The 24,637-nt window shown below is 46.7% G+C and overlaps 1 protein-coding gene across 1 annotated transcript in view; it reads left to right on the plus strand.

Moving 5' to 3' along the window:
* Window positions 1-24,637, plus strand: part of RGS5 (regulator of G protein signaling 5) — a 63,138-nt gene that overhangs the window by 19,998 nt on the left and 18,503 nt on the right. Inside the window, exon 2 of the mRNA XM_006276157.4 lies at window positions 3,800-3,910. Within this exon, the coding sequence (XP_006276219.1) occupies window positions 3,800-3,910 (111 nt within the window). The remainder of the gene's footprint in view (window positions 1-3,799; window positions 3,911-24,637) is intronic.

A 24,637-nucleotide genomic window follows, 5' to 3' on the forward strand; every position in this document is an offset into this window, starting at 1 on the left:
TTCTAGTGCGCAGTTGTTGTTTGGTCTCTCCTACATATTTTCCCAGAGCCACCCATCCTAGCCTTCAGACAAGCACCGAACCTCGCCAACCTCATCACCAGAAGCAAACTTCCTCAAGCCCAGAACACACCAAAAGGATCCAGACCGTGCCATGACAAGGAATGCAAAACCTGCTAACACATCTCCACCACCCCCACTATTACTACACCCCACAACAGAGCCATCAGCATCCCAGGATCTTACAGCTGCACCTCCAGAAATGTAATATACCTCATCCAATGCACCAAATGCCCTGATGGAAAATATGTAGGAGAGACCAAACACCAAGTGCGCACCAGAATGAACGCACACCGGAAATCCATCAAAGACAGACATACCCAATAACCGGTGGGGGCACATTTCTCACAGGAGGGCCACTCTCTCTCCAATCTCTCAGTCCTGATCCTCAAGGGAAATTTATACAACACTTCCCAGAGACGAGCCTATGAGCTCCATTTCCTCAACCTCCTAGATATTAGAGATCATGGACTAAACATAGACATTGGATTTTTGATACATTACAATCTGCCTGGCAACTGACTCCCCAGCCCAGCCCCTGGCTTCTTTACTTTTCATTCCATCCAGGAAGAGCACACACCAACTGCTGAAGCTTCCTTAGCCTGACGAAGGGTTTTTGAACCCGAAAGCTTGCTTAATAACTATTCTCCAACTATTTGGGTTGGTCTAATAAAAGATATCAAATTCACCCAAGGAACCTTGTCTGCCAATTTCAGATATGGTCTTTTGAGAGAACTCATGAGCACTGATTAGTGGTTTTGAAAAATCCAAAGTCTTCAGATTTGCACAAAGGGTCAGAGAAGGGACTTGTTTTCTCGGGATATAGGATTTTCTTCTTTTTGTTAGTAACTAAAGACAGGGGAGAAACTTCTAGGATGCTGGAGAAGCAAGCAGAGGAGGTATGTTATGGAATCTATTTTGATATAATCTGTTTTTTTTCTTTTTAAAGAAAACTCTTAAGTAGCCCTGCAAGTTGATGTGTGGCCTCTTGCTGGATAGTGTCACACACAGACCACCCTGAAGATGAACAAGGGCCTCACCCTCTAGCTGAAGGAGCCAAGAGGCCTTTTTGGGGCTTAACTCTCCCTTCTGATCTAGGCCAGGTCTATACCAGCAGCATTTGCTGGCATAGCAACACCAGTAATCTATACCAGGAGAGGTTTCCTAGTATGGACACTGTTATAAGGCAGAGCCGCCCTTTGTATCAGCATAGTTTGTTTTGGCTAATGGCTCATCCCAAGCAAAATAAGCTCTACTGGCAAAAATGTAGGTCATCTGGTATAGCTGTGTCTACATATATAGTGTCAGCCAGCTCACAAATGGAACTCGCACCTTTCCCGTCCACGACCAAGAGAACTATGCACGCTGCCGTGTAGCCCTGGCTGCAGCCATGACAGTTGATTACTCTCAGTGGGGTGCATAGCAAATGGCTGCTGCTGGTAGACACAAGGTAAGAAGCCTATGGACTGAGGAAAGAGTTGGTGCAGGGTGAGACTGATGGGCACCATTTTAAAGCTAATTTTAACTCATGAATGCGAATGACTCCGTCCTTCTTATGATTTCAGCAGGGCTTAGAGTTTAAACCATAGCCCACACTGCTTCCATATGAACTCATGCATTCACTAGGGTAGTCTGTTACCCTGGAAGGGGGGAACACGAGCTGTTGGGGCCAGGAGGCTAGCCGAAGGAAGCCCAGGCCAACTATCTCCCCAGAAGCAATTATTTCTGACATTTCCTTGGACAGCAAGTAGAGTTGCTTCTACTGCTTTGTCATCTCTGCTGACAGTATCTTGGCTCTTTAGAATCGTGGCACTGTTATTATGGTGCACAGTTTAAACATGGGAAGCTAGAGAGACAGGGAATGATGATGATCAGTGGTTTATGGCAGGGCTGTCCAACTTAGTGGCTGGGGGCCACATGCTACAGGGACCACACCAGTGTAGGCCATGGGACCCCTGGGTACTCCCCCACTACACAGAGTACACAAGCACTTCCTTGTTGTACCAGGCTTGTGGGTGTCATCCCTCCACCCACTGCACCAGGTACATGGGCACATGTGCCCCAGCCACACCTTCAACTCCCTGGCTGCAGACTCCTCCACTGCACCCACCCTACTGGCACCCCATGCCATGGGTTTCCCAAGCACCATGGAGTGTGTCAAGCTGCCTCACCCCTAGGATGGAGCAAGAAGCAGAAGCCAGAGCGAGGGGAAGTCCAGAGCCTCTAACTGCTGCTGCCACAGCTGGAGTAATGGGGGGAACAGCAGCCAGGTGAGAGCCTAGGGGCTGTAAAATAACCCCTCACAGGCCACCAGTTAGACAGCCCTTGTTTGTTATACCTTGGCAAAACCTGGATGGAATTTCTTGGGACAAGAAGACAGTGCTCTGGCCGGAGAGCTTCCCCCTTTCCCACAGAGTTATTTTAAACCTACTCCTTCTCAGAAAGTCAGCAGCGGTGTTATGTATAGTAAATGCTTATGCGTCATTAATAATTGGAACCATGCTATGCCAATAGATAATTTTAACAGCACTTTGGGCTTCAAGAATTGGCATAGGCCTCAGAATCAGAAGAAACTGACAGCTGCTCAGATAAGAATCTGGAACCAATCTAAGTGTGGAAGACAAGCTCTGTTTGACATTTGGTTGGTGTTCCATAAAAGCCTGTAGGGCAGGCAAAACCCCAAAGAAAGTCAAATGGATTTAAATCATCACTGCATATTATGTTGGCATAGTATTGGTGCATAGGTGTGTATGAATAAGGGGTTTTGACTAAATACATCAGTTGTCAAAGAGGGCTTCTGTTCCAAAATGAATTTTTTAGTAGTTAAAACTGTCCGATTCCTTACATTCTAAAATTAATGTTATGTTTATATGAATTGCTACTGGCAGTTGAATCACTTAACTGGCAAACTGAGAAGAACCAGTAGGACAGATGCAGAGTTCTGTTTAGTACCAAAAGCAATTGTGTAGGATAATACCAAAGAGAACATTACCAGTGTAACAGGAGTCCATCATAAATCTTGGATTAAGTGATGCAAGGTATGACTTTAGGATGAAGGCATATGCCTCATTCTTTTAAACCTGGACAAACCAAACTTTAAGTGTCTCATTTAACTAATAAACCATTCGCAGTCACAAATTCTCTGGTCTATGTTTTTGGTAAGAAAGAGCAAGTCAAAGGAAGACCCTGGGGTTGTAACTGGTGAATTAATATGGCTCCTACACTGAAACGTCATATTACACTCACACTTCCCCTTTCTTACAAGTTTTCACACTTGTATAACTGATCTGAGTCCTGTGTCTTTGGGTTTCAGTCTCTGAATATGCTCTTCACTCTCTCCTTTCATCTCCCTCCATCTTTGCACCTGCTTTCAAGGCCGTGCACAATGGCCATCAGGGCTAGAATGCACACCTCTATCACAATACACCAAGCACCCGCCTTTACCCCTTCCCAAACCTTCAGCTGTACATGATGCTACACACTGAGGACCAGCTGAACATTGTCTATCAAAATGGTGTTTTGATAGAAAATTGGAGATTTAACTAAATTATTTTATTTTATTTTTCTCTGTAACTATTTTCGGCTTAAGTCTGACTTCACATGTTCAGATTTTCTTTTAAAAGCAAATAAGAATATAGTCTGGCCAGGGATCTCAGCCCATAGAGGGGGAAGTCCCTCTCAGTTGGAAGGTTTCTGCTCTGTTTTATGTATGCTCACTCTCTTTTTTTTCCCCCTCCTCTAGAGCAAAGGAGATCAAGACCAAGTTGGGCACACTCCTCCAGAAACCTGACTCAGCAATTGACTTTATCATCCCATACCCAGAGAAGCCAGAAAAACCAGCCAAGGCCCAAAAGTAAGTCTTTCCCCATGTTGAGATGCTGGCTACACCAAGTGGGTCAGTAGAACCCATGGAATGCTATTGGGAAGTGAGATCATTATGGCAGGTCACTTGCTTTGTCAGCATCAGCTGTAGGAGTGGGACATCTTTTTCTTTTATTTTTGTCTTCATGTCCCATGAGGCTCTCCAGGTAAAACGAGGGGACTACAGGCTCAACAATTCAACAGTCAGATGGGTAGGAAACTGGCTGTGGGGTCAGACCCAGAGAGTACTAATAGAGAGATCTATGTCGACCTGGCAGAAGGTAAACAGTGGGGCCCCCCAAGGTTCGGTACTTGGACCAGTGTTTTTCAACATCTACATGAATGATCTGGATGTGGGGGTGAGAAGTACATTGGCAAAGTTTGCCAATGACACTAAGCTTTGGGGAAGTGCAGCCACGCATCAGGGTACACTGACCATCCAGGCAGACCTAGAAAAATTAGTTAAATGGGCAGACCAGAACCAGATGCTGTTCAACAGTGAGAAGTATAAAGTGTTCATCTGGGGAGGAAAAATCCACGACAAATTTACAGGCTCGGTGGTGCTACGCTAGATAGCACCATGTCCGAAAGGGACTTGCGGGTCATAATTGACCATAAAATGAATGAACCACCAGCGTAAAGCTACAGTTAGCAGAGCAAACAATACACTGGCATGCATTAATGGATGCATCTCAAGCAAAACTAAGGAAGTTATGCTCTCGCTCTACTCGGCATTGGTAAGGCTGCAGCTGGAATACTGCATCCAGTTCTGGGCACCACAGTTCAAGAAGGATGTAGAGAAGCTTGAGAGAGTCCAGAGAAGAGCCACTCATATGATTAGAAGCCTGAAGAGCAAGCCTTACAAGAAAAGGCTAACAGATATGGGACTGTTCAGCCTAGAAAAGAAAAGACTTGGGGGGGATTTTGTGGCAGCTCACAAATATATCAGACGACAGCATCAGGAGCTAGGCGAACAGCTATTCACCAAAGCGCCCCAAGGGAAAACCAGGAGCAACGGTCATAAACTCCTAGAAGAAGGTTTTAGACTGGATATAAGGAAAAACATCTTCACAGTTTATGGGACCAGACTCTGGCATAGATCCCCCAGTGGGTGAGGGGAGGGGTGCAGGCTGCTACCCTGGAGATCTTCAAAAGGAGACTGGACACACACCTTGCTGGGGTTATTTGACTCCAGCAGTCGTTCCTGCCCAGAGCAGGGGGTCTGGACCTAATGATCTCACAAGGTCCCTTCCAGCCCTAAACTCCTGTGAATCTGTGTTTTGAATTGAATTTTAAAATCAGTTGAGTCTATGAACAGACTTTTCTGACCTAGCTCTATTTTGGATAGTTACATTCTGCCCAGCCATGTTCTTTCTGTTGTTTCAAATGCATGGTAGTGCCCTTTGCTCCCTATCCTGAAATGTGGCTACTTTCTTCACACCTTTTGCCCCCATCTAGAGTACTTTACTGAATGGTGTGATATGTTACTAGTGACGTGGAGACCTGAAAAGGTCGTTTTTTCTCAGTGGCATATAATAAAGAAAGTATTCTCGGCCCAGTGAAAATGGTGACATTTATGGATGGGAATGCATTTCCACTCTGATCCTCCCTGGTTATCACTTGTCACTTCCCTCCTATTTATGGTTTTGGCTGAACTTTTTATGGCTTGTTTTTATCTTAGGGCAGCACCTAGCTGCCTACTCCAATGGAAGAGAACAAAAGGCAAAATCCAAACAACCCCCACAGGCATCTCCAATTTAGGCTTTCACATGCTTAAAAAATGGATTATTCAAAGGGGAAGAGATTAGGTGCCTTACCTTGCTGTATAACCTATGGGGGAATGAATTGCCCCTGAGAAGCCATAGATGATGACTGGGGAGGTATCAAGAGCTAGCCAGTAGGAAACAGTAAGCAGAAGGGTATTTTTGATCCCTGACCCTCTTTGGAGTTGAGGCATCACCTGCAGGGTTGCACATTCAAGGCTTCTCTTTAGATATGAAGGTCCTCTTCTGAGAGCAGGGATCTGAGCAAGTTGGCAGAGTGCTTTTGCATGATAACCTAGTGTTTAGAGTGTTGCTCTAAGTAGAAGGACACCTGGACTTTGGACCATCCCCAGACTAAGCAGATTCAAACCCACATCTCCCACCTCCCTTGACAGCACAGTCAAGAATGCAAGACACTTGTTGACCATAAGTAGTGCCAGAAAGTAGGAACCTAGTTCAGTAACTTTGTGGTGGGAGATGGAAGTCCTGAGTTCTGGTGCTGGCTCCTAGGACTGTTCATCCTTTAAACATTAAATGCTCATTGCTTAAAAATAGAAATTATGCTAGCAGTGGAAACCAGACACTGGAATACCCAGCTTTCCAGTTGAGTACCCTCAACTAAAAAATTGAGCTCCCTTGCCTTTGTTCTCCTTCTTGTCCCATGGCTTTTATATTCAACACTGCACAGTGGCCCAGCTTTAATAACGAGGAAGGTCAAAGGTGTCCAGACTATAGTGCGGTGGTTAAAGCATTCTAGTGGGAAGTTGGAAGATGCACATTTGAATCCCTTCTGGCGGAGGAGAGCCTAAGACCCAAGGTTTTCCCATTTATGGTTGTGTATTCTTACCACTAGACCATTAGGTAAACAGTGGCTGGTGCCACCACTGCTGTGACAGTTTTGAGTGACCGTGACTGTAGCTGCTGCCCTTTGCACTGTTAGCATGTATCAGGAATGTTCTACGGGATTGTTTCCCTGCCATTATATCTGGATCATTGTACACCTTAAGCAAGAGTTTAGTACCTAACTGTTCAGACTGGGACACCTCCACACATGCACAAAAGCCCATGTTTCAGTCCCCTTGGTATCTTTACTGTCCAAAATTTGGGTGACATCTGATTTTAGGCACCTTAACACTTTTGGTGGCTATCAGAGCAGAGGGGTTTGGATTGCATTTTACAACCTGGGTGCCCAAATTCCAATTAAGTTCAAACTAGATACCTATTTTGCCAAACTGGATAAAGTCCTAAGGACGTATAACTCTCTGTTGCACTCCCTACAGCATAGAGACCTCTTCAAAGTCCCCTGCCCCAGTCCCTGAGCATGGTGCCCTTTGATAAGATCCCTCCCCTGTTTCCTGCAGCATAGTGTTCTCTGCAGCACAGCACCTGGTTTTATGCTGCTGAATTAAGTCCAGAACACTCCTCCCTTCCTTTTCCCTCCTTTCTCACCTTCGTTTCTCCCTTCCCTGCAGTCTTCTCCTTCAATCTTATAACCCTAAGGGCTTTGTCACATGTTACATTTAGGATGTGTTAACTGCACTTAAGACTAGCATCTGCACATTTAAACACTAGAACATGTGCTAATGCCATCTTTGTGTAGTGAAATTAAGACTTCTAGCAAGGAGTATCTCCAGATTTTATTACCTAACAGACTGAGCTAATGTCCAACTGCTCCACAAAGCTAATATGGTCAGTGCAGTGAAGAGCAGCAAGTAGGGAGCACATTCAAGACTCTGATGTAGTGCAGGAGCTGGGACCAAGAAACATCTGTTTGTCAGTCACACTGCTGCACACCGCAACTCATAGGAGTCTTCAATGGTTCCAATGCATAAGACGTGTTTTATTTAGATAGTAGTAAGTACTACCATACAGCTGCTTGGAAAACTTTCTAACTCATAGAAATGTTTGCTATGATCTAAATAAAACACATCCTAAGTGTAATGTACAATGAGGCCATTATAAGAAAAGCAGCATTGTAGCGGGGAATTTACAGAGCACTGGAGGAAAGAGTTAGCTGGTATTAGAGCTGTGTGAAGCTTCGGGTGGTGATTCAATTTGGAGGAGATTCGGCCAGATTCGGTGGCTGAATCTCCAAATCTGAACTGAATCAGGGGACCAGTTTAAAGGTCCAAATTGATTCAAAGCTCTCCGAATCTTCGGCAAAGATTCAGAGAGCTTTGATGATTCGGGCAGTCCCCGGTGGCTGCAGCAGGGAGCTGCAGCCACTCCGAGCTGGTAAGTACTAGGGGCAAGGAAGAGGGGGCTGAAGGAGAGAGAAGGGGACCATAGGGGGACCCCTGCCTGCCAGCCCCCCCCCAACCCCCGCCTGCCCCAGCTTGGTACTTTAAAAAAAAAGCCAACCGGGTGCTGCTGGGCAGGGGGTGATCCCGACTGCCTCCCACTGCCCCACGCTGCAAGGGGGGCTCTGCACGAGCCCCCTCAACCCCCCCTACTCCTCCAGCCCCACATGAGTGCCCCAATTGCTGGGGCTCTGGCCCTTTAAGGAAAAAAAAGCCAAGAAAAGCTCTGGGACTCACCACTCCTGGTGCAGCCTTGGGGCTTCGGGGGCTCATGCAGAGCCACCACATGGCGCAGGGCAGTGGGGATCACCCCCTGCCAGCAGGAACCATGAGTCCCGGGGTCTCTTCAGGTTTTTTTTTTTCTTAAAAGGCTGGAGCTGGCCCGTGTGGGGCACCCATGAGGGGGCTGGGGGATTCAGGGGCTCGTGCAGAGCCCCTACGCAGCCTGGGGCAGCAGGGATCGCCCCCCGCTACCCAGCAGCACCTGCTGAGCCAGGGCTTTTTTTCCCCCCAAGTGCCGGGCACTGGGGCAGGCGGGGCGGCCATTGCTGGGCTGGGAGAGGGGCAGGGGATGGACCTGGCCTGGCTGATTTGGAGATTCAGCTGAATTGAATCAGGACAGTGATTTGAATTGCCGAATTGAATCACTGTCCCCTGAATTGGCCGAATCTGAAGTGAATACTAGCCACTTCGCACAGGCCTAGCTTGTATGAGATGAATTCTTCTCAGGGTGACCATATGTCCTGGTTTGGCTGGGACAGTCTTGGATTTTGAAGGCCACTCCCAGCCTGTTGGTCAAAATTAAAATGAGAGTTCCAGAATCACAGGGGCATGGGGCACAGTCCAGCAGAGTGGCATGGTGTACCAGGCAGCTCCACCTCCTGGCTAGACTGCACCCACACCCCTGCCCACTGGCCTCTGCCACTGCCTGCAGCAGTGCCACTGACTTGGGCGGGGGGGACGAGGTGAGACTGTTCCAGATTTCCTTATGGTTACCCTAGTTATTTGGGACTGGTTACCATGACACCAATTCTAGTAAAAAGGCTAATTGAAAGGCTAATATGGGTTGTACTGAGTGAAGAATTAATCTATGGCAGCAAAAGTAATACCAGTCAACATGGTCATGTGAAAAAGAAACCCTCCAAGGAAACTTGGCTTATTTTTTGATGAGGTTTCAAATTCAGTTGATAGAAGCTATCTCAGGCAGGCATCTATGTGTGTGGAAATTCAAGAGTGGATTTGCTGCTCCTGGCAGCCGTCTGCTCCCACCCCTTCTGGCCCTGCACTGGCCCCCTGCAGAAGCCAGGGTGCTAGCTCAGGAGCTGACAGGGAGCATGGGGCCAGGAGACAGCTGGGAGATTGGTCCCTGCCCCCAGAAGCTGCCTGCTGCCAACGTGGATTCTACCCCGAGAGGCCAGGTGGGGACAATGTCCCTTTGCCCCAGCAGCAGGGAGCTCCCAGCCCCAGCTCCCCAGTCAGGGGCAGGGGGCTTGGAAAGAGCTGCAGGGAAGGGCCAGGTTCCAGCCCTCTGCCCCAATACATGAGTGAGGCAGCTAGCAATAAGCCCCTGGCTAGGTGGGGTTACCAAAATGGGACAGTCACCAGCCAACTCCAGGCTGCATGTGCAGACTTCCCTGCACAGCCTTGGGCTGGCCTGGAACTGTCACAGTCTGACCTTCCTCACGCAGCGAGCTCTCAGCCCCCACCGTGTGATCGCAATCTCAATCATCATCACAGAGGGGGCTGGGAGCCCACTCTGCAGCCCCCAGTCGCAAAGCTGGGGCTGGGAGTTGCTGCTTGGGCAGGAGGACATTGTCCCTGCCTGGGCTCTGGTGGCAAAGCCTTCCCTGGCAGCAGACAGTTCCCAGGGGCAGGGAGCAATCTCCTGCCACCTGCTATCTGGCTGACCAGGAACAAACTTGCTCCTGGTCAGCCATCTACACGTGCCTTCCTGTGGAGTCATTACTTGGCAGTTAATTTGCTACCTGCAAATGCAAGTAGCAAATGAACTGCTGAGTAGAGGAAATTACTGCACAGTAAGGGTCAGCACGTGTAGACAGTGACACTATGCAGTAAAGCATCTCACATGGACACACCCAGTATCTCCTATCAACGTCCTGGAAGAGAACATGAACCGGGTTAAATCTGCAGGTAATATAATTATGGGAACAGGTGAGAAACAGAAGAATCTGAACCCTCTGTTAGGGTGGGGTTATTTGAAGGACATGCATTTCAGTCATTCAGCAAGGAAAAGTATGCATTTTCTGTTATGTAGTGAATGAAATGGGGATTGTGTCCTGAACAATTGATTCTGAAAGCGACTTAAGGTTCTTGGTTGAAACCAGCTGCATATAACTCTTCCCTGTGCAGTGCTGTGACTTGGATGGCACTTTCAGTCTTTTTTCAAATAGGAATATCAAGCAGGGGTATGAAGGTGCTTACGATACTCAAAAAAAAAAAAAAAAAATGTCTTGGATTTACTTCAGGCCACTGTGTTAAAGCATGCTGGTTCCTGCATCCAGTGGTTTACAAGGAAGAGATGCAGCTAATATCCTATCCAGTGTCCTCTAACTCCACTTCTCAACTGATCGCTTTCATCTGAGGCAACTCGGGGGGCTGTTCTTTGACATGTGGATAAAATAAGATTTGGACTTTTGCCTCTCAAGCCTGACAAGACATCTTTAGCTTCTCTGCTTACACCTCACATGGGGTAGCAAGATACTGAGTCCAGTACTATTGTCTACACTCCAACAGCAGCACCATAAAATTGGAGGGTAGGGAAGAGGTGAGGAAAAAAGCTACAAGAAAGAGGCGAGGTCTGGAAAACTTCCCTCTTGTAGCAAGAGATTGTCCTTTGTCAGTGTGATCTCCCTTTATTATAGAGAAACTTAAAAGGACATAATTTGACAATTAGCAAACGTTCAAAAAATTATAAACAGTCAGCTGACTGAAGCGTAATTTTCAAAAGCCTGTATTTCAGCCAAGTCGCAATTAATATTCACCCAAACATGGAAAGAGATCTCTCTTCCCTGGGAAACTTCATTTTTGTATGTCAACATTAACACTGTTCCAAAAATCACAACTAAAGGCTTGGGGGGGGGGGGGGGGGTCAGTTTTGTGTTTTTCTCCATTCTCATAGTTTCAAACTAGACTTTGTAAATGTTAGCCCCAAATAAGAAAGCTTAAGAAAATAAAATATTAGGAATTTAAAAACAGGACCTACAGATAAAAACATTCAGGCAACCTTAACTGGTGCTGCCCTTGCAGCTTGCTTTACCAAAAATCTACAAAGTACTTTAGGAGCTTTCCTGATGGCAAGTGTGATTATAAATGTAACATTTTACTATTGTTTTTATTGATTACAACCTTTTCATTGTTAAGCATCTAAAAGGAGGTCATTAAAGGATGTAGCAATTCTCTCAAGTATATTCTGAAAGTATTTACTGCCATGCCTGGTGGTCCTCTGAGAAGAACGTGATTCTTTCTGCAATATGAACAACAAAGATGAAAATGGGCTTGGAAAGCAAGTCATAAAAGGAGAGGCTGAAGGAACTAGGCATGTTCAGTAGGGCTGTGCGAAATTTCACCGGCAGTTTCATTTCGATGCTGTTTCGTCTCGTTTTGAGCTTGAAACAGCAAAATCAAAATGAAACAGAGAGCTTCAAAACAGCCTTGAACTGAAATGAAGCAAGTTGAAACATTTCAAAATTGTTGAAATGTTTTGAGTTTCAAAGCTCAAGCTGGGCTTGCCTGCAGGGAAACAGAAACTGAAGTAAGGAGAGGCTGGGGGAAGGGGAAGGGGCGGGAGGGGAAGGAGCGCTCTCATTATTGACTATGTAGCTGGCCAGTGACTGTCATCCTTTCCTGAGGTCTCTTCCAATCCCAGGGCTCTGGGGGTGGGATGGAAAACCTGCAAAAAAGGCAGCATAGTTTGAACTGCCCTGCTTTCTGCCTTGGTGTCAGTTGAGTGAGGGCGCACCTTAACACGCACAGGGTCACCCATATCACGAGTTTTGCTTGTCCACAGCTTGAGGTGCAGATTCCCCCAAACCCCTGCACCTATCTCCTTGAAACTTGGCAGGCTTTGTTGCCTCAGCAGGGGCTAGCATGCCTGCGGTTTTGACCCCGCTGTGGCCTAACACATACATGTGACATGAATTTTTTGCTTTCAAGATTTTGAGGTGCAGTTTCCCTGAAATCCCTGCATCTAGCTCCTTCAAACTTGGCAGACTTCATGCCCTCAGAAGGGGCTACTATTTCTGCAAGTTTCATCGAAATCAGGCCAGAAAAGACAAAGTTATAGGCTGTTTTGAGTTTCCCCATTATAGCCTATGGGCACTGTTCCGACGAAACAAAACGGAACGGCAATTTTGAATCAAAATGAAATTCGAAACAAAACGCTGTTCCATCGAAACGCAAGTCGAAATGGAATGGTGCCATTTCGCACAGCCCTAATGTTCAGCTCGACAAAAAGGCATTTAAGGGTAGCCATGATAGCAGCCTTCAAATACCTGAAGGACAAGGTTCCCTCTAAGGTGTGCGCATGTGCAGCTGTGCATGAGTAAAAGTTTGGCTGCGCACAAACTTTTTCAGGCCGCACACCCACTGGCAATGGAGCTGGGCTGCAGTGTGGGACGCTTAGTAAAGGTAAGCTCCTCCCCTAGGCGGAGGCAGAAGTGGGGGCTGGCGCAGGCTCCGCCGGCTCTGGGGAACTGCTCTGCTCCCCTGCATCGCCTAGGGGAGCGAGGAGGCATGTGGAGTCAGGGCCAAGGAGTGTAGCACTTCCCGGAGCCTGCGGAGAGGTTCCCCAGAGCTGGAAGAGCCTCACTCAGGGCAGGCAGCAGCTCCTCCCTGAGGTGAGGCAAGGCAGGGATGGAGGCTGGAGAGGGGCTGGTGCGGGCTCCGCTGGCCCTGGGGAACTGATCTGTGGGCTCTGGGAAGTGCTCCACTCCCCAGTCCAGATGCCACATACCTCCTCACTCCCCGAGGCGATGCAGGGGAGTGGACCAGTTTCCCAGAGCCTGCAGAGCCTGCGCAGCCCCCAGCGGGGCCTCACTTGGGGCAGGCAGGCTCCAGGCCCAGGCTTCAGCCCTCCAGCCCCCACCCCCCAGGCTCCAGCCTGCCAGGCTCCAGCCCTCCAGCCCCCACCCCCCAGGCTCTGCCCCCCCCGAACTCCAGCCCCTGTCACCCAGCCTCCAAGGCCCTGCTGCCTGCCCCAAGTGAAGAGTGAGGAGCTTATCTTCAGTAAGTGTCCCACGCCGCACCGAAAGAGGGAGGTGGGACCAAAGCAGTGGGCTCACGGACCGAAGTGGTGCGCTCACGGACCGCTACTCCTTAGAGGGAACATTGCTGAAGGGCTGCCATAAAGAAGAGGGAGAACGCTAGAGCTGTGCAAAATGAGCACTATTCGAGTCAGATTTGGCCCGAATCAGGGACAGTGATTCAATCCGTTGATTCGGATCACTGTCGCTGATTCTATTCGGCTGAATCCAAATCTGAAGATTCAATGCTGATTCAGTGAACTAGCGATTTGGAACAGGCACAGCTTTAGAAGTTTTTTCTACATAACTTGAGGTAGCAGCATGGCTTGTGATTGCTGCAGTGCTGGAGCAGATGCAGTGTCCCACAGCAGTGCAAGGGGCTCTCCAGTGTGCTTGGCAGTGAATCCAGAAGTGGATACTTCCAGTCCACTTCTGGGTCTGCCAGGGAGCATGCTGGTGGGCCTCCCTGTGCCCCCCCCCAGCTCGGCAATTGGCCACAGGAGGACCCCGGGTGCCACCCCAGACTCAGGAGGCACCAGTCACTGAGCAAGGAGGGTGTGGGGGTTCCCTCTGCATGCTCCCCGGTGGACCAGGAAGTGCTTCTGGTCCACTTCCAGCTCTGCTGCTGAGTGCACTGGGGAGCCCCCAACGCTTCTGGTCCAGCATCACAGTGCTCACGGGCCCCTGCTACCTAGAAGTATGTAGAAAAATCATGTAAAGCTGTATCTATGTCTGAATCTCTCTGAATCCATTTGGAGGATTCTGAATTGATTCGGAGAGATTAAAGGGTACCCTGATTCAGATTCAGACACTCGGCCACCAAATCAGGCCGAATCTCTACCAAATCGAATCAGGGACCCGAAGCTTCACACAGCCGTGGAGAACACATTTTCTCTCTTGCTGCAAAGAGTAGGATGTGGACCAGTGGCTTGAATTTACAGCAAAATAGGTTTAGATTAGAAATCAGGAGGAATTTCTTCAGTGTTCGAACAGTGAGGCAGTGGAATAGACTACCTAGGGAAGTTGAGGACTCCATCACTGGAGGTGTTCAAGAAGAGATTAGACAGCCACTGGTCAGGGATGATATCAGCATAGCTATGCCTATGTTCTGCAGTGGGTATTTCCCATGCTTCTAGACTCTGCTTGTAGCCACATGGGGCTGGGAGGAAACTGCATGTCTCTTCCCCACCAACCCTCCTTTCTGCTATGTGTTCCAGTGGGTTGTTTGTTCCTAAGCCTTTCTTGGAGGCATTGGGTGGTGGCTGCAGTCCAGGCTGGGGGTTTTGACTGTGCCAGTGCTCCTGCTGGGACTTAAAGTCCGAGGTTCCTGGCTAGAGGGTCTTGTCCCTCCAGGGGCAGAACAATTGCCATATTTGGAGTCAGGAAGGAATTTTACATCTCGGTCAGATTGGTATGGATTCTGGGGGGTTTTGCCTCCTTCTGCATGGCCATCTATCTAGGATCTCTTGAGCTTATATTAACAACCTTTTCCAGAAGCAGGATGTTGGCTGCCATGGTCCTCCTGCTTTACCTGCAGCAGGTTAGAGTGTTATGTTTTGTGTTGTGTCATAGTTGACAGTATTTTACTAAGAAATTAAATTATGGATTTGTATAGCATAGTTTTGATAGGGATGATCCTGCTTCAGGCAGGGGGTCAGATTAGATAACCTATGGTCCCTTCCAGCCTTACTTCACCATGATTCTACTGGTACTTTTTCCCTGTTAAAAGATACTTGACATATTCATTCTCCATTAATGAGAAGGCCTGCTCTTCAGGACTTCACCTGTGATTCAATGCAGTTATTTTTACTTAATTAACATACTGATTTAAAGTACTGTTAAGTTTTGATCTCTGGCTTCCTGACACTTTTTACTAATGGAAAACATATAATGAAGAAATTGGCTGTTTCTAGGAAGCACCGCATCTCTGAATGCATTGGGAACATTGTGAGAAGAATGTTGTTCCTCGCATACTCTGAAGCAGTGATGAAGCATCTGAAGGTCAGAGTTCTGTCAGGGAGGATCTCCGTGTCTTCTGAGGAAACCAAGGCCCACATCTGATTCCACCTGTAAGGCAGCAAAGTGGTACTTAGGCACAGAGATGCAATCCTGTTTCACCCTGCTTCAACCTCTGAAAAACTTTTCATGCAAAAGGCAGATGGATCCTCCTCCTCCTTGTCACTTTTTGTGACTTAGTCTTTGAATGAGGCTATGAAGGCTCATTGCAAAGGTTGACCCATTAACAGGTTTTTCAGGGAGCTGAACAGGGAGAATGAGGTTCATATCAAGATGCCTAGGCACCAATGAAGGAACCCAGACACTTCAAGGAAAACAATACTCAGTACAGGGGCGACGCTCCAGCAGCGCACCCCCTCGCCGCTCACCAACCACCCCCTCCCCCTCACTGCCAACACCACCAGTGGCGTCTGCGGGTGGTCAGTGATCCTTGCTGGCCACCGTTGCCAGTGGCATCTGCAGGTGGTCACCGACCCCTGGGTAGCACTTGCCACTCCCCCCTCCGTCACTGACAGCGCTGTTGGCATCTGTGGGAGTTCCCACTTACCGCCACCACGCTTCTGCCACTGCTATGCCCCCACAACAGCCAGGGGCACTCATAATTCATGAGTCAGTATTTATTAATGTAGCATTATCCACTTTACATTTACTTTTTGAGCCAGGAACAAAGTCTAGTAGACTCGGGTGCCTGCAGCTGTGTGATACTAATCACACTTAGCCTTATCTCAGAAGAACATAGACTTCCATCTGTACCAAAGGCAAATCAGTTCCTGGAATCAGAACACAGTGAACAGCATTAGCTTCTGATTTCTGGAAGGAAAATTTATAGCCTTTTTTGAGATGGGAGGAGGGATGACTCCTGCTTGGTTTTAAGTCCTTCAATCAATCTGATTTAAATTAAACCCTGGACAGATTCTGCAGATGGGCCTTTCAAGATTTAATTTTGGTCATGATGTCCTGCTGTTATAGGCCATTAGTCTCTTTTTAACAAACCATCAAGAACAAATTGAATGCTGTGCTTCTGGAGTGCTGTGGACCAGAGGTGCCAGAATGTCCTGTACACAGGCACTCCCGCATTGTGTCAATGGCATAGATAAGGAAGTGCTACACCAGAGGCTCTTTGCTTGACCCTCCCCATCTCTTTTCTGGTGTATAGGGCTGATGGGCAGGATTGTATTTCACTTTGTGTGCCCGAATGGGAGTTCTCCTGGAGGGCTAAATCATGTGTAACCTGTGGCCCAATTGTTAGAGGACTGTGCTGGCAAGTTAGGGTTGATTTCAGTTCTTGGGGGTAAGTAGGAAGGAGGCTAGAACCTAGGTCTCCTGCTTTCTGAAGGAGTGCCCTAATCACCAGGCTATTGGCTAATGTGTGGAAACAGCCTCTTTCTCTGTCTAATTTCCATTATTCATGTTTTTTTGCTGGATTCAGTTTTGTAACTTATACACTGACCCCAGTAGAGTGCATAGAGCCATGTACCCACCAAGACAGAGCACAGCCTGCTGTGTAGTCTCAGTAGCTATATGGAGGTTCATACGTCCACAGCAAGTGGGAAGTAGGATCACAAGCCATGTGTAAGTGCCAAAACTGGAAGCTATACAGCTGGACAACTCTCTTCGAGCATGTGACGTGAAAGCGAATTATGCCCAATGTGTGTCCTATCCTAGTTTCTACTCCAGCCTGATGCCATGAAATAATTTTTTGAATGTCTATGAACACAATTTTGGCTGTAGAAAAGCACACTGCTCTTTGGGAAAATGTTAAGCATTTGTTCAGGCATTTGTTTTATGCATGGTAATCCCACCCTGCCTCTCCATGCTTTCATTGCCAGCGGTGTGATATCCTTCTATTTCTGCCCTAAGCTGCCAAATAGGATGGTTGCTCTACCAACAGCCATGCTGCAGCCTACAGGCAGCTGCATTTATAAGGGGTGGTTGCAGTGATTCCTGTTCCACCCCACTTCAAAGTAAATCAGTATGATTGGTTCTAATGTGATATGGATGACATGATGGGGCAGGTTAGGTATCTTGCTTCACTTCAAGAGGCATGAGTTCACGCTTCATTCTGAGCATAGACTGATATTTGCTGTTAATTGACGTGGCTGATGACATGAACCTGTTTGGACTGGCATGTTAGAGACTGCCAAACATGAGGCCAGTCAGCCCTCTTTTGTGATTCTCAACCATGCAAACCCAATGGGCCATCTAGTCTGAATGAACTGTTGACCTTCAGCACGATCTACATCAGAGTCTTTGTTCTATGTCCATATGTTATGTTGGTGGAAGATGTTAAATCCTTCCATCTTCTTCTGAGGAATCAATGATTGGCCACAGTTGAATGTGGGACACTGGGCAGAGTGAACATGCATGCTGATAAAGCACAGAAGATCCTGTCTCTCAAATGTCTAGCTGGTGTGCCTTCTCCAAAGGGTCATAGTCAAAGTAACTACCAGATCTGGGGACTTCAAAAGGATTTCTCCTCCAGGTTGGATTGACAGGGGCATGTGGAGGTTTTCATCTTACTCTGAAGCATGGAGCATATATCACTTGTTGAATCATCAGGGCATATCTAATCTATTTAATTCCCACTTGCTGCAGAGGTCTCATGCAGTAACAGAAAGGCTTTAGTGTAACTAAAGTGATAAGTCTTAATATAGGGTTATCTGGAGAAAACATAGTGTCCTGGGTTATGTAGGAGGCTAGATTAGATCAATGGAGGCCAAACTTTTTGGCAGAATTGCCACAGATTAGCCCTGCACCCTTCCCAAGTACTACTCTGATCCCCTCCCTCTGTCCAAACTGCTGCTCTGCTTTCTGTTCCTACACTATGCTCCCTACCCAATCTGCCACACTGCTTTCTGCCTCCTTCCCTGTGCTCTCTGCCCAAACTCCTGATCTGCTCTCTGCCCTATCTGCTGCCTCCTTCCCTGTGCTCTCTGTCCCCGCTCTGATCTGCCGTGTGTCACACACAGAGGCAGCCCATGCCAGTTACGGAATGTGTGCCGCAGGTTGGCCACCCTTGGACTAGGTGATCTAATGGTCCCTTCTGGGCTTGACATCTCTGGATTTATGAAAAGTTGCTGGCTGGCACAATTTATTCTTCCACCTGCACAAGCCCATAGGAGCAAATGGTGTCCCTTGTCCCCCTCACCTTTCAGTACGACTCATCACCAGGAACTCATCAGGCTTCCACTCTGAAACTCCCTAAAGGCTTACAAAAGAATCAAATGTAATAGACACTCTGCTTTTTAAGAAAAGGCCTATCAATTTTCACTGGCAAGAGAGTCAGTCAGACCCCCTGTCCTATGCTGAAATAGGGCATGGGAATTAAAGAGCTGGACTGTGGGAGTGCAGGAGAGCTGATCCCCAACCGCAGGCAAGGCAGAGTTTAAGAACAAAATTCTTCAACTCTGCCCTCTTCTCCAACCCCCACTTCCCCTCCCAACACCCTCTCTCCACCAAACACATATGTTCTGGTCTGGAGGGAGTTGGAAGACATGGGACCCTCTGATAAATCAGATGCATGAATGAATACATGCAGCAGGAAGCTGGGGAAAGGTCAGAGGTGGAAGCTATTCATTCCAGTGCCAGTACACCAGCTCCTGTTTTTGCATACAGTGGAAAAATTAGGGATGCTTCTATTTTTGATTCTGAAATTAAAAAACAAACAAAATGATGCTAAAAGGGAACTCTGGGTGAGAGTGCACTTCAGGAATTCAGGGAAAACACATTCCAGGGCTGATGATATCGACAACCCAAACATAAATACAGGAAAATCTTAGTTAGTATTAATCATTAAATAAATGATCAAATCTGGAAATGCCATGTTAATGCACTCATAGATCTTAACTCTTTCAGTAAGGATATATCTCTGGGGTTCAAGACTGTGCCCTGCAGAGATACCTGCTCTCAGTCTGTATGTATTTAGCTCTGGAACTGGAAGCAGTATAGTCATGTTAGTATGGTGCTATGCCCAGCCTAATTAGGTTTGCTGAGAAGTAGGTTTTATTAGCCTGAGTGCAGTGCTAGGCTAATGCAGCTCCCCTTTTTTTTTCTAGTTCCCAAACTGGAACATTCAGAGCTTATGCAAGTACCTGTCTACACAGCATTGCATTATAAACATAACACCATAAGAACCGTTTGTGGTGCCACATAGATATTCCTTGGGTGACTACCTTCAAGAATCCTGCAGGTATCATTTCAGAGATTTTAAAACCAGAAGTGACCATTCAATCATTTAATCTGTCTTTTTGCAGAAGACAGACCAGAGGACTCATTCAATGACTCCTGCTGTAATTCCAATGACTTGGATATGCCTAAAGCATATGCTCCAGAAAGATCTTGATCTGAAGTGATTAAGCAAGGCAGAAACCCCACCTCTTTTGGTAGTTTGTCTAGTAGTTAACCACATCACCATTTTTAACCAAAAAATGATTACATGTGCCTTATTGCTTGTTTGATTTAGTCTAACTTCAACTCCCTGTCACTGGATCTTGCTCTCGCTTTTTCTGTGTAGACTTCTTTTCTTCCCTTGAAGATTCCTACACACAGAATCAAATCACCTCTCAATTCTTTTCAGGTTAGCCAAACAGACTGAACTCTTAATTTCAGTCAATGGAAAGCATTTTTGTTCAGCTTTTTCACCATTGTTGTGGTTCCTTTCTGCATCCACTCCATTTTTAAAAACTCCTTTTCTTAAATGTGAGCATAAGACATGGACACAATAGTCTGCCAATGCTGTATGCAGAATTAAATTACTTCTCTATTTGCTGTTCCCCTGTTTATATACCCAACCATTCAATTTGCCTCTTTTGCCACAGCCTTTCATATTAGGCCTATGCGAAGTAGCTAGTATTGACTTCGGATTCAGCCAATTTGGGGCACAGTGATTCGATTCGCTGATTCAAATCACTGTTCCGAATCGATTTGGCTGAATCTGATTCAGAGATTTGGCTGCTGCCAAATTGGCAGAATCTCCGAATCAGACAGGTCCCATCTCCCTACTTGCTCTCCCAGCCTTGTCAATGGCTGCCTCACCCAGCCCCAGCTCCTGGCTCTTTAAAAACAAAAAAAAAAGCCTTGACTCACTGGCTGCTGCTAGGCTAGGGGGGGTGATCCCCGCTGCCCCCTGCTGCATGGGGGGCTCTGCCACAAGCCCCACGACCCACTCCCCTGCTCTCCCAGCCCTCCCCCTACGCCCCCCAACCCATGGCTGCTCTGCCCACCCTAGCTCCCAGCTCTTTAAAAAAAAATTTTTTTTAAAGCCCCGCACTCATGGACTCCTGCCAGATGGGGGGCAATCCCTGCTGCCCCCACATTTCCCCGTGCTGCATGGGGGGCTCTGCTACGAGCCCCCAGAAGCCCCAAGGCTGCTGCAGCAGCCAGTGAGTGTTGGGTTTTTTTTTTTTAAGAGTTGGGGTGGGCGGGGCAGCCATGGCGGGGCTGGGAGAGCAGGTGGGGGTTGTGGGGGTGCTCAGGGGGCTGGGGGAGCAGGAACGGGATGGGTCCTGGTGGGGTTCCCCCTATGGTCCCTTCCCCCTTCTTCAGCCCCCCCACCCCCTACTTACTGGCACGGAGCCGGGTCCAGCTCCCTGTGGCAGCAAAGCTCTCCAAATCTTTTCCAAATTGATTCGGAAAGCTTCAAATCAATTCAGACCTTTTTACTGGTCTCCTGATTCATTTTGGATTCAAAGATTTGGCTGCCGAATCCGGCTGAATCTCCTCCGAATTGAATCAGCGTCCGAAGCTTCGTACAGCCCTATTGCATATACTGAGTTCCTTCTTCCTCTAACCCTAGAGAATTTTTGGAGTCATTGCTTTCCCAGATACATTTCCTGCTCCCCCCCTCTCTCCCCCCCCAAAAATCTGTATATATGGCTGGATTACTCCCTAGTTGTAGAACTTTGCATTTTGATTTATTAGAATGCATTTTTGCATGGGACTGGCTTGTACTATTCTGATGACATGATCTAATTCTCCCTAATGTGCCAAACACATGAACCAACAAACAACCCCCCTCTTCCCCTCCCCCCCTACAAGTCATAAGACTATGGATTGACAAGTAAACCAGATGCGTGTTATGACTGCCCAGACTTCATAACTACTTATAACTCTGCTGCTTGTTGTTTCACCTGTCAATTTTATCAGTAGTGATTTTTACATTTACTTCCAGTTGACTTGTGGAAGCAATAGTATTGGGCCTTCTACTGATCCCTGTGGGACTCTACTAGAAGCATAAACTTCCTGATTCCCATATTGACTTACAGAGATATGTCATTCCATTCTTCATCCATTTAATATATTTTACTGATGACATAGAGTTATTTTTTCTAATGAGAATGTCATGTGACACTAATTTAAATGATTTACAAGAAGCCATTATATTGACACAGTTATCCTTATGAAACAAATCTGTGCTCTCATAAAAAATGAAATCACATTTCTTTGACAGGATTTCTTTCCCATAAAACAACATTGATTAGCATTAATTATAGCCTCATCCTTTCATTCTTTACTTGTTGAATCGTATATCAGCTTTTCCATTATTGTGGCTGGGATTGATGTCCAGCTGACTGGTGTATAATCAGGCAGGTCACACCACATGTCTTTTGAAATATTGATGCAGTGTCATCCATCTTCCACCCTTCTGGAATGTCAGTGATACTGCAAGATCTATCAAAAATCGTTGGGCGAGTGATTTCTTCAGCTAGCTGTTTTAGGATACTTAAGAGCAAGTTGTCCATGCTTGGTGTTGTAAAAATGTTTACCTCTAACAGATGTTGTTTAACATTCTCCTAGGTTTATAATGGATTGGGGCATACTTCATCATCCTTACAGGATGTGCACACGTCATCCTGTCACTTTCCAAGTAAAAAATAGAATGATTTATTAAGCACTTCTGCCTCTTCTGCCTCATGATCAATTTTACCACCTTCATGTAATAAGGGGTCTAGTCTATTATTTTTTTCAGTTGTCTCCAGCATACTCCTCCATATTGTATTTGGTTGTCAGCCTTACATGTTTTCCTGAGCTCTATTATCTTTCCTTATCAGTTTTCAGTGCTTTATAACAACCATTTTATATAGATTTCTATCTGGTTCCCTTATGTTCCATTTACTATAACTTGATTAATGTGCAACCTTGTCTGTGCTCCTGGATTTAACTGATCTTTAAAGAAACATTGGGAGCTTTCTCTTATTTTCTGTTATAATAACACAGCTGAACAGAACTAGTGTTGTCCTGAGGCCCTGGCTGTGCTTCTGTCTCTACCTGTCTTTATCTCCTGTCTCTGATTACCCATGTTATGCTAAAGGAAGCTCTATTATACAATGAGGCTGGGTGCTTGCAATGTTTCCACTCTCATAAAGGAGCTTCATGGCATTGGACTGTTTGACTTGTGCCCTGGAGGATTTAACTGCCAAATTCTTATGCATCTCTAATACAATAAGCAAACTTCAAATTTTAGAAGATATTCTCATGAAGAGCCAAAATCACATCTATGACCCATGTCAAGTTCCAAGTCTATAGTAGAGCTTCTACATGAACTTGTGGGGAGAATTTTTTTCATGCAAGTAAAATAGAATGCCTTCCCACCCTTCTTTTTTGGTTGTCATATCTACCAAAGTGTTTGAATTCAAATTTTCTTCTACAAAATCCAGGCTTGGGGATCTGTCTGGGGCATAGAAGTGTGGCAAAGTTCTACCTAACTAGGGAGAGGGTCTCCCAACAGGAGATGTCAAATAGGTTTAACCACAGGCAGTGCTGCCCATTCCACTTGTAACAGAAAAAGCAAGAAATCAAGCTGGGTTTGTAATTCAAACAAGCTCCTAAATTGTCCCATCAGTGCTTGCTTATGAGCCCATCCCTTGTGTTTCCCTCTTGTGCTCACATCTGCAACCTGCTTGTCTACTTTCCAGTTCTGTTTGTGCACAGGGGAGGAAAAGTGTCTATAGCATGTTGTGCTGTGACCAGGCAACAAAGTTGGGAACAATCCCTCCAACTCTGGGAGTTCCCTCCCATCTCTAGAGGGTCCGGGGATATGTTGGGAAACTCTGGGGAAGGCCAAAGGGTAAAAGAGAGCATGGCTGAGGCTTGCCTGCATTACAACTGTTCTGCAGGGCTACCACTCAGAGGGGCCATTGCAATCACTTCACGTGGCCCTCAGAGGGAACAGATTCTCCAGTTTGGAGTATAAAATGATTTCTTGTAGCGTGGAAGGCATTTTTTAATCCTGTGCCTAAGGGCTTTTGAAATCACCTGTTTGGACCAGGAAGGAATTTTTCCCCTTCATGAAGGCTACTGGCTTCTTGGTGGGGCAGAAGAAGAGAACAGGGGTTGGAAATCACCTTCCTCTAAGGTATTAGGATGTTGGCTAAAGCTAATGCCATTCCTTTTTATTTTTCAATGAAGTGCTCTGATGCACCTGCCAGTATTAGAAAACCCAGAAGTTCCTGGACAGAGGGTTTTGCCCTCCCACTCAATCATATCCATTGCTGAATTTGAAATTGTGAAAGAATTTTTCTTAAAGGCCACATTAACATGGGTTGTAGAGTTTTGCAATTTCCTCTGTAGCATGGAACATATTCCTTTTCCTAGGATCTTCTGAACATATATGAATAACTACTTCCTTGTCATTGCAGTGGCAGGGCATTAGCAGTATCCTTATCAGCCCTGCTGTTACCTACAACATTTTGTAGGGGTGCCTTTGGTGTTCCATGTAATCATAAAAGAGGGTTTGAAGTGATAATTTGGGGATTTCTTGAGTTAACAGTGACCTTCAGACGACTGGATTCAGTGGTCTAGGAGGTCCATTCTGGTGCTAGATTCCTATGTTCTCATCTGCACCCTGAGCACGGCAGCCTCAGGCCTTGTCTGCATCATGGCTGTTCCTAAACACATCTCATCTGTTCACTCCCACACACATGCCTCCAAACCCAGAAGTACATCAGTGCAGCTTCTTCAATGTATCCCACTGCAAATGCAGAGGGATGTCTCTGAACAGCCTGACTGGCATGTTTCTGCACTTGAAGCATGTTGGCAGGAACAGGTAGACAGGGAACGATTGTGGCCAGAGCAGGCTGCCACTATGGCATAGGCATGCCCAGGGATGGTGGAAGCTTCCACCTTGATCCTTGCCCCTTGCTCTGCCCTGGCAGATTGATTCTGACCTATGGAGCATGCTCAAGAAGCAGGATTCACTCCATCATGCTAAATCTGCTGAACTGCTCCAAGCTGCTGCTGCCATTTCACTCTAAGCAAGTGCGCTTCTTAGAACAGCCCCAGCATAGGAAAGAGCTTGTAGAGCCCAGCTATCCCCAATGCTCTGATGACGCTGTGTACCCCAGAGTTCATTCCCTTACCAGAGCAGGGCAAAGCCCTAGAC

This window comes from Alligator mississippiensis, chromosome 5, assembly GCF_030867095.1.
Source record: "Alligator mississippiensis isolate rAllMis1 chromosome 5, rAllMis1, whole genome shotgun sequence".
In the NCBI taxonomy this organism is placed as follows: domain Eukaryota; kingdom Metazoa; phylum Chordata; order Crocodylia; family Alligatoridae; genus Alligator; species Alligator mississippiensis.